Here is a 13,909-nt window from a genome sequence, read left to right as displayed (position 1 = left end):
ATAATTTGCATGGCTGATGAGGCCCAAAGCCTGATAGGGAGGAAACTGGACTCAGCTGGCTCCTCTGTAACTGCTGGAGACAGGCAGACAGGCATTTTTGGTGTGTGCCTGCATATTTTTTTCCCCTCTTCTAGCTGCAGCCTTGCTTGGCTTTTAAAGAAAATGGACACAAAAAAGGATTCTTCTCTCAAGTCATTTTTAACCATGGTAATTGATTAATCACTGTAATGAAACAGTAGCAGTGACTAATAGGATGTTTATGAATCAAATTTCTGGTTTGGTGGACTCCATGAACTCAGCAGTTTCACTTTGGTTCTTTCTTTGCTGTCCTCCCCTCCACCCCACTGCTCCTTCAGCGCAGGGGACATCAGGGAGCTGGGCTTCCTTTACAGGTTTATACTGATCACCCTATCAATTAATCCACAAAGGTCAGGGCTGGGTTCCAGGTGGGGAGAAGGTTGACTTGAGGTGTCACCAAGTTGGGGTGGGAACCTTAGGACAGATGCCTCAGGTATCAGTTGTCTCTACTCACTGTCTAACCTGACCTCATTTTTGTCCCCATTTCACAAGAGGTTTTCCCAGCCATGGTGAAGATGATGGAAATTCTTGATTGGGTCACCAGGGGACCAAGCAGAGCCCTCCCAAGTGTGTAGGTCACTGCTCACATGAATCTGAACCAAAGCCCTAATTACAAATGTTGGGAGATCCCCAACGCCTTCCCCTGATTGCTTCTGCTGTTTTTTTTCTCCATGTCCACATCGGACTCACAAGGTTTCAAATCCATTGACAACATCTTGGCTTCTGGATACCAGCCCTTAGAAAACTTCAGCAAACTGAAGTCTTGGGGTTAAACTCAGGTGGACATTTATTTTCATGCAAGGTTGACTTATATTTCAGGGAGCTAGGAGCCATTTAAGTGATTGGGTGGACAACTTGTTAAGAAGTTAAATAAATAATCTTAAGGCTCTTTAGCCTGCATGACTACTGTATATGTTGAGTAATAAGAGCTGCCTAATTAGACCTAGACACAAATTTATGGTCTAGCCCGTCAATCCGCAGATTAAGGCCTCCATAAGTACCTACTGACACGATGGGCTGTAATGGCTCCTAAAGAGATGTTATGGTCTATCGTGTCAATAATCCACAGATTAAGAGCTCCCTAAGTATATGTTGACGTGACCCGACTGTCCCAGCTCCTTTGGGGGCTCTTGTGTTGGCGCAGTGGAGGGACCCCATGGGCCACCTTGGACAGTGGCATCCCTGCAGTAGGTAAGGGTTTATTTTCTCTGCAAACAACAGGAGCTTAACACATGACCATCCTCTAAATTAGCCTTTCAGAAATCATCCCAGGCATCAAAAGCAGGGTGGGGGTGAGGAAGCTGAAGCTGTCTAGCCCTTGTGTGCAGGGAGATATAAAAGGTTTGGGGCAAACATTGCCATGGGTGGCGTCTCCAGGCTGCTCACAAGCGCCTTTAAAGGCACAAGGACCCTTTTCTACAGCAGGATATATCCTTTAATTTGGATTTTTTTTTTTTCTTTACTTTTGCAAAGCATACCTGAAAATGTGGCTTTGAAGGATTTTTCTGGGTTTTTTTTTGTTTGTTCCCCCACCCAAGTAGCCTGTAAATTACCCGAGAGACTAGAAGGGAGGTAAAATTTCCCTTTTTCAGTGCCTGTTTCTCCTTGCTTTGATTAGCTGTGTGGTTGCATGTCATGCTCGTTGTTCTTCTCACTTTGATGCAGTGCTTGTTCGCTTTTCAAGTAAGAGTTCAGGGGTGTGTTTTTTTCTGAGATTCTGCAAAAAGCACTTGCCAGTAACCCGAGGGGCAAAACTGCAACTGGAGTGCCCTGAGCTGCCTTGAGGACACTCAAGAAGAGCATACAGAAACCCATAAAAAGCCAAAATGAGCCACTCCTGGCATTTTCTGAAGTGTTATTTACTTGGAAGAAGGGGAAGCCATCATTGATTAATTGTAGCAAATACATTTGCATTGTGCTTACAATGAATTTGTATGTGAACCGTGAGAGCATTGCATAATTTCAGCAAAAGTTAATGTGTGCTTTTGAGCGGGTGGGAAGAAACCTACAGGCACCGTCCGTCCTTCCTCTGGGGTTTGTGTCTCCATCTCTTCCATCTCAGTGAGCAGGAGAAGATGGGGGACACAGCTCTGCCCTGGGCTTACAAATACTGCTTAAGGTCAGCCAAGAGAGATTACTGGGCGTGAGAAATGCTGAGCTTGGTCTCAGCCTTGACCCCAGCCAGATGACACATTTTGCTGACACCAGTCCAGCCAATTTTTTTTAAGCACATATGCCCTCCATGTGTGCCGACTGATAAAGCAGGAAGGCCCATAGGTTCATCTGCTCATCAGCAGTGCCCACATTGCTTGTTTTCCAGCAGAAAGCTGCCTCCTGGGAAGCCAGGCAGGGATCTCACCACCCCTCCGGGTCTCCTTGCTCCAGGTGCTCACATCTGGGACCTGGTCCTTCTAGGAAAGGTCCGTAAGACCAATCTCCTTTTGGTGCTATGATTTCTTGGTGAACCTCTACATTAATTTATCTGTTGCCTTTGCCTATTCGTGTTGGGTTATCAGTCGTGCATGCAGTATCACCTCTGCAAGTGGACAAGGTGAAGGTACCACAAAACCTGAGCAACCTGATCTGGTTGAAGATGTCTGTGCTCATTTTGGAGGGAGTAGGACTAGATGGCCTTTAAAGGTCCCTTCCAACTCAAACTGCTCTATGATTCTGTTAAAATGGGGAGACTTTTGTTAGCAGTTCAGGGTAGATGATGCCATGGTGAGTATTGCGTCAGGGTTGATGTTTGGTGGGTAATTCAGCCTCAGGGATCACAGAGGAATGAGGGAGAAGAGGGCATGTGATGGTGAGAAGTTTAGGAAGAGCATGAGAAGATGCTTTGGGTCAAAGCTGCTCTTAAAAAAAATAATCTATAAATAAATATATATTTAAAAGTATAAATACGTAGTTTGAAGCACTTCTACTGTTGGATAATTTAATTTGCATCTAATCCTAATATCACTGAGAAAAGATCCTATTACAAGCATTCAAAAACCTAATCAGGAACGCAATTGTATTCTCATTTTCATCAAAGAGTTGTTATTATCTCAAATATCAGTGACAATGTAGATAGCTCTTGACTTGATCAGATGGGAATAGTTCTGGCAGGTGAGATAGCTCAGTGTGTGCTAAACTTGCTGTTTTCTTTAGAGGTCGATTGAATACAGGAAAACCTTCAGCTATGTGTGTTGGTTTTGTTTAGTGAGGTGGTCTACGGCTGCTAGAAGTTTCCCCTTTGTCCAGTGGACTCGACCGGGCCTAGGGCGGACCTGCCGCTAGCCAGGGCTGAGCCAGTTGGTAGCAGAATGTTCTGTGATAACGCCTTTGTGATAACGGAATTAAGAAGGGGAAAAATAGAAAAAAGAAGTGAAGATGTGAAGAAGCTGAAGCAGGGGCAGAGAGGGGGAGGCATGAGCCCTGGGGGCCTTGCGACCCTCACTCTCTGGCCTCCTGCTGAGCAGCCGACTGGGCCCAACTCGGCCCGGCCTGGCTGCAAGAAGTGGAGAGGAGAGGAGATGTGAAGAGAACCTGAGAGGCATCTGCCTGAGCCGATTGTGAAGAATTTCTTGTGAGAGGAATGGCTGCAGATGCCAAGGTCAGTTCAGAAGGAGGGGGAGGAGTAATGCGGCTCCTGGCCAAGATTCCCCTGCAGCCTGTGGTGAAGACCATGGTGGAGCAGGTTGTCCCCCTGCAGTCCATGGAGGTCCATGGAGGGGCAGAGATCCACCTGCAGCCTGTGGAGGACCCTATGCTGGAGCAGGTGGATGCCTGAAGGAGGCTGTGGCCTGTGGAGGGCCCACACTGGGGCAGCCATTCTGGAGGGACTGCACCCCATGGAAAAATGACCCATGCCAGAGCAGTCACGGAGGACTTCAGCCCATGGGTGAGACCCCACGATGGAGCAGGGGAGGAATGTGAGGAGTTCTTCCCCTGAGGAGGAAGGAGTGGCATAAAGCGACATGTGATGAACTGACTGTAGCCCCCATTCCCTCTTCCCCCCTGTGCCGCTCTGGGGGGGGGAAGGTAGTAGAGATAATGTTAGGCCCAGGAAGATGGAGGGGTGGGGGGAAGTTATCTTATTCTCTTTCTCATGATCCTGCTTTGGTTTTAATAATAAATGAATAGTTTTCCCCAAGTCGAGTCTGTTTTGCCTGTAATGGTAACTTTAAGGATTCCTCCCTGTCCTTATCTCAAACCTTGAGCCTTTTTTCTTATATCATCTCTCCATGTTCCCTTGGAGGGTGGGGGGAGTAAGCGAGAGACTGTGTAGTTTGGTCCCGAGCAGGGCTAAACTATGACACTATGTCAAAACAAAATAAAGCAAAACAAAAAATCGTTAGCCCACCTGTCCTCGACGTTCATGAACTTGGCACTGGGACAACACTGGGATCCAAAAGCCGGCCAGGAGCTGCGTTGATTTTTTGTTGTTTTTTTTGTTTGTTTGTTTTTTTTTCGTTGGTTGGTTCTTTTTTTAAAAAAAAAAAACAACAGTTTTGCTGAAATATTTTGGTTCTTCCTAAATGAAAAAAGAACTTTTTCTTCCCAAACTCCTAATAAAACTGCCAGAGCTCGGAAAGAAGAAGTGCAGATGACATAGTTTCGTCATCTTAAAGATGTTGATACGTTGAGGAGAAAAGCCACACTAGAAATTTTCTGCCGCTTCCAAGTGATGTGAGATATGAGTCCCCCTTCTGGAGAGAGCCAAGTGTGTGGCCGTTGTTGATAAATTTGAGTGTTGCCATGGTGTGAATCTCCCATACCCATCTTCATCTGGACCTCCTTGGTTTCAACAGCTTTTAATTTTTTTGGGTTATTGCTCTGGTGGCCCATCCTCCAAGATTTCTATATAGATGCAGCATTTTCTGCAGCATCCCTCCCTGGCACAGGATGATGCTCCCAAGCCCATGGGCAGCATGTGCACACCTGAAGCTAGAAAAATCCTAGCTCTAGCTTTTTATTGAGTAATTTGGGGCAGGACTTGATGTTTGTGAGGATCAAGGCAGATGGTGGGAAACCTCAGAGCCTCTTGTACGGGTTGGTGTGTTGGAAAGTAGCTGGGATGACGCTTTTGTGGAGCACACTCCCTCTCCAAGGGATGCGCTGGTGAAAGTCAGAGCCGCCCTTCAGGAGGATGTAAAAAATATGGAAAAAAAAACCAGTTTTCCAGTGGGAATGTCATATTGAATAACGTGGTTGTGCTGCGGCATTGCCATCTTCATCACCATCCACACCAAATTTCCAAAAAAAAATGTTTCCCCAAAGTCTTTGGAGTATCAAACTATTGCCTTAATTTCTCCCCTTCATGCAGAAACGTGCTCTGCTTCGGGTGGCCGTTCTTCATAGACCCAACTATAAGTGATCGATAGGAGTAATTCTCTAAATTCCAGAGGGCAGACTCAGGGTTTCAGGGTTTTCTGGGTTTTTTTTTTGTTTTTGTGGGGTTTTTTTCTCCCACAATAAATCTTATACAATGTGCTGAGGGAAGCCTGAATTTCCTGGGATCTGGGTTTTTGTGTGAGTTTGCAGCAGGCGGAGATGGGAGTTGGATGGTGGATCCAGATGAACCCAACAGTGTTTTGGAGCAAAATCCACCTATTTTCTTAATTTGCCCAGGTCCATGGTCATTGCCACCAAAATGCCTTTTTGGGAAAAAAATCTGCGTCCCAGTAGGAAGCATCTCTGCGTCATTTTTTCCTCCTCTCCTGCAACCTCCTCTCCTGCCTCTACTACTTCCCACCCCTTTTCCCGGTGGATGCCAGAATCAGGGAGGTGGGTGGGAGCGGGAAGGCTCTGCCGGGGGTTCTAACAACCCTGAAAAGCAGATCCTGTTTATCTGAGCTCAACCCTTATATTCTCATGGCTTTTTGACTAGACATCCAGTCAACAGCCAAAGCCTGCAAACAGAAGAGGCTCTGGCATATTTATACTGTGTGCTGGCATTAACCCCAATTTTTAAAAAGGGGAATAAGGAAGACCCAGGTAACTACAGGCCGGTCAGCCTCACCTCTGTGCCTGGCAAGGTCATGGAGCAGATTCTCCTGGAAACCATGCTAAGGCACATGGAGAGCAAGGAGGTGGTTGGTGGCAGCCAACAGGGCTTCACCAAGGGCAGATTGTGCCTGACCAATTTGGTGGCCTTCTATGACGGGGTGACAGCATCGGTGGACAAGGGACGAGCAATGGATATCATCTACCTGGACTTGTGCAAGGCATTTGACACTGTCCCGCACGACATCCTTCTCTCTAAACTGGAGAGACATGGGTTTGATGGACGGACCACTCGGTGGATAAGGAGTTGGCTGGATTGCCGCACTCAGAGAGTGGTGGTCAACGGCTCAATGTCCATGTGGAGACCGGTCATGAGTGGCGTTCCTCAGGGGTCCGTGTTGGGCCCGGCCCTGTTCAACATCTTTGTCGGCGACGTGGACAGTGGGATAGAGTGCACCCTCAGCAAGTTCGCTGACGACACCAAGTTGTGTGGTGCCGTTGACACGCTGGAAGGGAGGGATGCCATCCAGAGGGACCTGGACAGGCTGGAGAGGTGGGCCCGTGCCAACCTCAGGAAGTTCAACCAGGCCAAGTGCAAGGTCCTGCACCTGGGTCATGGCAATCCCAGGCACAAATACAGGCTGGGTGGGGAATGGATTGAGAGCAGCCCTGAGGAGAAGGACTTGGGAGTGCTGGTGGATGAGAAGCTTAACATGAGCAGGCAATGCGCCCTTGCGGCCCAGAAGGCCAACCGCATCCTGGGCTGCATCAAGAGAAGTGTGGCCAGCAGGTTGAGGGAGGTGATTCTCCCCCTCTACTCTGCCCTGGTGAGACCCCACCTGGAGTGCTGTGTCCAGTTCTGGAGCCCCCAGCACAAGAAGGGCATGGACCAGTTGGAGAAGGTCCGGAGGAGGGCCACGAAGATGATAAAAGGGCTGGAGCACCTCTCCTATGAGGACAGGCTGAGAGAGTTGGGGCTGTTCAGCCTGGAGAAGAGGAGGCTCCGGGGAGACCTGATAGCGGTCTTCCAGTACCTCAAGGGGGCCTACAAGAAAGATGGGGAAAGGCTGTTCAGTAGGGCCTGTTGCGATAGGACGAGAGGTAATGGTTTTAAAATAGAGGGGGGTAGATTTAGATTAGAAATTAGGAAAAAATTTTTTACAATGCGAGTTATAGAACACTGGAACAGGTTGCCCAGAAAGGTGGTGGAGGCCCCATCCCTGGAAACGTTCAAGGCCAGGCTGGATGAGGCTCTGAGCAACCTGACCTAGTCAGGGATGTCCCTGCTCCTTGCAGGGGGGTTGGACTAGATGACCTTTGAAGGTCCCTTCCAACCCTAACCATTCTATGATTCTATGATTCTATGACTCCTTCAAAAAAAAAAATAATCCTGGATTACCCAAGATGTGTCCTTGAGGTCTGGTCACCCCATGTCATTGAAAAACCTAGGGGGATTAATTCATGAACTTCCACTTCCAGCCCTCTATAAAGGTCTATTCCTTCATAGACAAGGCAGTTTTCTTTTTTTTTTTTTTAATGCACTGGCAATTAAATAACTCTTTGTAAGTGGCAATGAGCTACTTGTTAAGTGGTCTTCACTAATGCAAGCACAAATATCAGGTAAAAAAGTCTTTTATTTTCCCCCCGCCTCCTCCTGAAAAGGGATGCTTTTATGAAGGTCCCTTCCAACCCTAACCATTCTATGATTCTATGATTCTATGTTCAAATAAATAAAAACCTATAGGAATTTCAGCGGAGTTAAATGGCTGTTGCTCCAAAATTCCCTCAACTGCTATAAAAGAAAAAACAAGAAGCTCTGAGCATCGCTGGCAGGCAGTTGGCGGGGGTGGTGCGGCGGAGGGGAGCGATGGGTGGTTGAGATGGGGATGGATCCAGGAGCATCATCCCCCTGGATCCAGGAGCATCCCCCCCAGATTCCTCTATATCCTGGGCATTCCCCCCCCAAATTCCTTTATCTCCCGGGCAGGTGGGGGAAATGCCATCCTGGGGGTGTTTCTTGTCCCACTGGCTGCACCCTTGGGTGGGAGGCACCCCATTTGGATTAGGGGAGGAGGTAACCCAAGCCGCCCACCCTGTCCCCCCTCGATTCCTCAAGCAGTGCCAGGTTTCTGCAGGATATAAAGTTATCTGCAACAAAGTCTCGGGAGGCACCGAAAAGGGGAGGTGGAAGGACAAACCGGGACACACCTCGATGAATGCTGTCCTGGGGACTACCACCACCCCCCCACCACTACTAGGATGCCTGTCAAGCCCATTTTTAGTAGCTGCCTCCAGCAACTGGAGAAATATTTTCCTTGCTGGCACAGAAATGAGGAAATTAAAAGTGTGTGGCTGGACTTTTTTTTTTTTTAAAGCACAGTGCAGGGCTTGAAGCACAATTCAGAGATGGGAGAAAAATGCCTGTGCTGGGGAAATTTGTCTTATTAATAGCAAAAAATACAGAAAACAGGACAGCCAGTGTGCCACTGCCATTGCTTGTGCTGGGGGCAATTTGAGGGGCTGCTGTGGTGGTGCAGGGAGAGCTTCGGGGTGGCTGGATCACCCACCATCCCTGGTCCCATAGCTGCTCCCATGGTGCAGGGGATTATTTCGGTAGTACTCACTAACTTGCATTCCCAGCCTGACTTTTTAAAAATATAATTTATATATTTTTTTAAATACAGTTATAGAGATTAATACTTCCCAGATCTTAACATGCCTACCGAGGCTGGAAGGAATTACCTGCTGAGCAGTGCTGGGCTGCTAGGGATCCTCTGTCAGGAAAAGGGGCTTTTTCACATTTCTTAGCCCTCCCCCTTGCTTTTTGCTCCTATGCTGTATCCTCGCTGCTCTCACAGGGTAGCTACAGGCAAGGGAGTTGAAAGAAAGGCTATGAGAACAGATTTCTGGGATTCTTGGAGCTTTTTTAGGCTGTTCTTGCTAACAAGCTTGAGATTTTTGGCCCCCATCCTTCCAAAGTTTGACAGTGCTTCCCACAGGTTGGGGCTTCATCCAATGTCTCTATCCTCTCCATCACCCAGGCTCTGCCTATGGGCAGGGAGAAGCCCCATGAACTAGAGCAGGCAAGTCCTTGTCCCCTCTGGTCCCATGGGGTGACCTTCAATGTGCTTTTCTTAGCAGCACCTCTTTTTTTTTTTTTTTTTGGCATCTGTGCACAGTGTATAGTTGTTTATGGAAATGAATCCATCGTCTGATGGGTGCAAATAAGGGGTTTTAGGGTGTTTGGTCTTGCTGGATGCAGCTGGCTAGAGCATCTTATCTCTCCTGTTTGCACTGAAGGTGGTCCTCATGATGGTTTGGGTGAGGGATGGCTGCATTGCAGGTGCTGCTGGTGGGTCTTAAGCTACTTCTGAAGGTGGACTTGGTGATTTAGGACCCATAACTCCAACCAGAGCTAGACACTGAAGCTGCACAGGAATCCCCTAAATCTGTGTCAACTTAAACAGTCTTAATAGTAGCCATAACACATGGCTTTTTAAAACCGTGGATGTGCTATGGGTGTTGGTGTGTGCATGGAGAGCATCATGAAGAGAGCAAGGACCTGCCAGCATTGCATCGCTTTTGGGTTGTATTATCCCCCCGGTACTCAATTTCACCTTTTCTTCCTTTTTTTCTCCTGTTCTGTAGATTCCCAAGTTCTTCAGGAGCCGAGGGATCAGTCACACTGGTGCGTGGTGGCATACTGGGAAGAGAAGACGCGTGTGGGTCGGCTGTACTCTGTCCAAGAACCCTCCCTGGATATCTTCTATGATCTACCTCAGGGGAATGGCTTCTGCCTCGGACAGCTCAACTCGGACAACAAAAGCCAACTGGTGCAGAAGGTCCGTAGCAAGATCGGCTATGGCATCCAGCTCACCAAGGAAGTGGACGGCGTGTGGGTGTACAACCGCAGCAGTTACCCCATCTTCATCAAGTCAGCCACACTGGACAACCCCGACTCTAGGACGCTGCTGGTTCACAAAGTGTTTCCGGGTTTTTCCATCAAGGCTTTTGACTACGAGAAGGCGTACAACTTGCAGAGACCCAACGACCATGAGTTCATGCAGCAACCATGGACTGGATTTACTGTTCAGATCAGCTTTGTGAAAGGCTGGGGCCAGTGCTACACGAGACAGTTTATCAGCAGTTGCCCGTGCTGGTTGGAGGTTATTTTTAATAACCGATGACTCGAGACAGAGTGGACTCGTGGCATTTATACTACTTTGCTGCTATTATTTCCTTCTGAGTGCTTGCTTTTCGTGCAAACTTTTTGTTTTTGTTTTGTTTTGTTTGTTTTTTCCCCCTCCTCTGTTTTGAGAAATAGCTTATGGAAAGATTTTTTTTGCCTTGAGTATTTTGATAAATATATCTATTTTTTAAAAGTGTGAATGACCAATAACTCAGAAGGGCAAGAGAAGGGTGCAGGGGGGTGGATAGCATACGATAATTCTTTCACGCCTCTGAAAGGATTGTCCTATGTGATCGATGGATTCAGAAGCCACTTGCTATGTGTTACAGCTCCTTCTCTTGGATAAAACAAGATACCTGCATTTTTTATGCATCACCTTCCCCTTGCTGCCAACCATCCTCAGTGATGGTGACACCGAGACCCCTTCCCCAGCGGTGCTAACTCCGCATTGCTGCCGAAGGATGGTGCAAAACCTTCCCAATCAGGTCTTTACCCACCCTTGTAATTTTTACTTTATTTTTCTTCTTGCTGGGTTCACGTCTTGTCACTGTGTTCATCCTTCCACTGCTTTTTTTTTTTTTTTTTTTATGGTCATGGATTGATACAAGGGGAGAAAACAACAACAGCAGAGAAACGTCGTGCATGGCCCATGCTTTATAATTTAAGCTGAGATGTAAAGCGATAGAAGCCTAAGCCTAAAAACAAAGCAAAACCAACAAAACAAATGAAAAACAAATGGGAAAACAAAAGAAAAAGTGTTCATGATAGTTGGTCTGTTGTAACCTGCGTAGATCAGGTTATCCCAGTACCATCCTATCTGGAAATGCAGTTGTGCTTTCATTTCTTCTTGAATTCATACACAAGTATGATACTTTTACACTGTTCTTAGCTCAATGAGCGTGTTTAGACCTTAACATAAGCTATTTTTCTAAATATAAAGGTTTAAATGAACAAGAGAGCATTCTCATTGGAACTTTAGCATTGTAGTGCTTTGGAAATAAAACACACACACAAAAAGGACTCCTTAAAAAAACTCTTGGGATTTATTAAAGAAAAAAATGTATTTTATGTTATATATAAATATATTATTACGTGTAAATATAAAGACGTTTTATAAGCATCATTATTTATGTATTGTGCAATGTGTATAAATGAGAAAAAAATAAGAAAGATGCACTTTGCTTTAATATAAATGCAAATAAATGCCAAATTATAAAAAAAAGAACACAAGATTGGTGTTTTTTTCTATGGGTGTTATCATCCAAATGAATGTTTTTTCTAAAGGAGTTTATGTTCCATTAAAAAATAAAAACGTACACTTGATCCCAGCCTGTGCCGAGTGGCTTTTTTAGTGGTGGGGATGAGGCAGGTAGGAGAGATGCTGCTCTAAGCAGCATGAGGTTGATGTGTGGGACCGCTCTTGCATGAGTAGCCAGACTTTTTCCTGTCCTTTCTCCTTTATCTTCCATGCTTCTGGAAATAAGGGTTATTTTTCCTTTTGCCCCACTCACCCTGTCTTCAGATGTTCACTGCTCCGCTGTGTCACATCCTGCTTGCATATGTCCTCTCCTGGGGAGAAGGTTCCTGCCTTTTGTGGTGGAGGGACCTTGAGTGGACACCACCAGACTTCTGGAGACAGAGGGATTTGGAGAGGTGCAAGGTCCAGATGGGCTTGTGAGCTCCCTCCTTGCCAAAGCACCTGGATCCCAGGAAGGTGACTTCCGACCTCTCCTGTCCCTCACAAAGGGGAGACCTCATTGGTCTCTACAACTACCTGAAAGGAGGTTGTAGGGAGGCAAGTGTTGGTCTCTTCTCCCAAATAACTTGTGATAGGACGAGAGGAAATGGCCTCAAGTTGCGGCAGGGGAGGTTTAGATTGGATATTAGGAAACACTTCTTTACTGAAAGAGTGGTCAAGCACTGGAACAGACTGCCCAGGGAAGTGGTGGAGTCACCATCCCTGGAGGTGTTCAAAGAATGTGTAGATGTGGCACTTTGGGACATGGTTTAGTAGGCATGGTGGTGTTAGGTTGACGGTTGGACTTGATCTTGGAGATCACTTCCAACCTTAAGATTCTATGATTCTATGATAAGGTGCAATAGGGATAAAGCCACTTTACACCTGTATATAAAACCTTGGGAAATAAAAAAATAAAAATATCATCCTCGTGACACATCCTACATAAACACCAGAGGTTATATCTCCACTGGTAGATGTTAGCTGGTTTTATTTCATGGAGCAGTCAGACTTGATGATGAAACTATCTGAAGCTTCACGGAGAAAAATGACACATTTCCCAGTAGTCCTTGAATGGCTATCAAATGTGTCATAGTTAGGAACTAGCCTGGAGGGACGTTTTCTCCAGTAGCTCCTGTTCCAGGAAATGAGTCTGCCCTGTGCATTCCCTAAATTTGTCAGCGATATAGGAGGCATCTTTGTTAAATTTAGAAGGTTTGCTTTGGTAAAGTTTCTACTAACTCTTGATTAACTTAGGAGGTGAAATAACCACGTGGTAAAAGTCTCCCATCTGTTCCAGGAAGAGATGAAACACAGAGCGTGATACGTTGCCACTGTCCCTTTACGGCTCTGCTAGGGGTTCGATGTGCAACCTTCATGACCATGTGTCTATGGATAAGGATAAGAGGAAAGGCCTGTAGGAGTGACATCGTGGTGGGGGTCTGTTATAGACCGCCTAATCAGGATGAAGAGAAGGACGAGGCGTTCTATGGGCAGCTTGAGCGAGTCGCGCAATCGCCAGCACTCGTTCTTGTGGGAGACTTCAACTTCCCTGATATATGCTGGGAATATCATACAGCGCAGAGGAAACAGTCCAAAAGGTTCCTAGAGAGTGTGGAAGATAGTTTCCTTATGCAGCTGGTACAAGAGCCTACCAGGGGTGGTGCCCTGATTGACCTGCTCTTTACTAACAGAGAAGGTCTGGTGGGAGACGTGAAGGTGGGGAACTGTCTTGGGCAGAGCGACCATGAAATTGTAGAATTCTCTATTCTTGGAGATGTCAGAAGGATGACTAGCAGAACGGCTATCCTGAACTTCAAGAGGGCGGACTTTGACTTGTTCAGGACGCTTGTTGCAAGGGTCCCTTGGGAGTCGCTCCTTAAGGGTAAAGGGGTCCAGGAAGCCTGGACGCTCCTCAAGATGGAGATCTTAAAGGCACAAGAACAGGCTGTTCCTGAATGCTGTAAGGCGAGCCGTAGGGGAAGAAGACCGGTGTGGATGAACCGGGAACTATTGTTGAGGCTCCGGAAGAAAAAGAGAGTCTATGTCCTCTGGAAGAAGGGACAGGCTACTTGGGGAGATTACAAAGAAGTTTCTAAGGTATGCAGGGAGGAAGTTAGGAAGGCAAAAGCTCAGCATGAACTCAGATTGGCCACTGCAGTAAAAGAGAACAAGAAATCCTTTTACAAATATATCAGTGGTAAGAGAAGAAATAAGGAGCATTTACACCCTTTACTTGATGCAGCGGGGAATGTGATCACTGAGGATAAGGAGAAGGCTGAGGTCCTCAACGCCTTCTTTACTTCTGCCTTTAATAGGCAGATCAGTTATCCTCAGGGCACTTTATGCCCTAATCTGGAAGTCTGGGATGCCAGGCCGAGTACACCCCCTGTGGTACAGGTGGAGACAGTCAGAGA

The 13,909-nt window shown here is 46.7% G+C and overlaps 1 protein-coding gene and 1 long non-coding RNA gene across 3 annotated transcripts in view; both read left to right on the top strand.

The window, feature by feature from the left end:
• Nucleotides 1–11,286, top strand: part of LOC104478070 (SMAD family member 7) — a 30,408-nt gene extending 19,122 nt beyond the window's left edge. For both annotated transcript variants that reach the window (XM_086769689.1, XM_086769688.1), the window contains exon 4: nt 9,715–11,286. In XM_086769689.1, coding sequence (XP_086625815.1) covers nt 9,715–10,253 — 539 coding nt within the window. In that variant the 3' untranslated portion in view covers nt 10,254–11,286. The remainder of the gene's footprint in view (nt 1–9,714) is intronic.
• Nucleotides 1–13,909, top strand: part of LOC147596583 (uncharacterized) — a 173,806-nt gene that overhangs the window by 139,808 nt on the left and 20,089 nt on the right. The window lies entirely within an intron of this gene.

This window comes from Chlamydotis macqueenii, chromosome W, assembly GCF_036417535.1.
Source record: "Chlamydotis macqueenii isolate bChlMac1 chromosome W, bChlMac1.mat, whole genome shotgun sequence".
Lineage (NCBI taxonomy): Eukaryota > Metazoa > Chordata > Aves > Otidiformes > Otididae > Chlamydotis > Chlamydotis macqueenii.
Note: the sequence above shows the minus strand (reverse complement) of the source record. Positions and strands in the feature narration are given on the sequence as shown.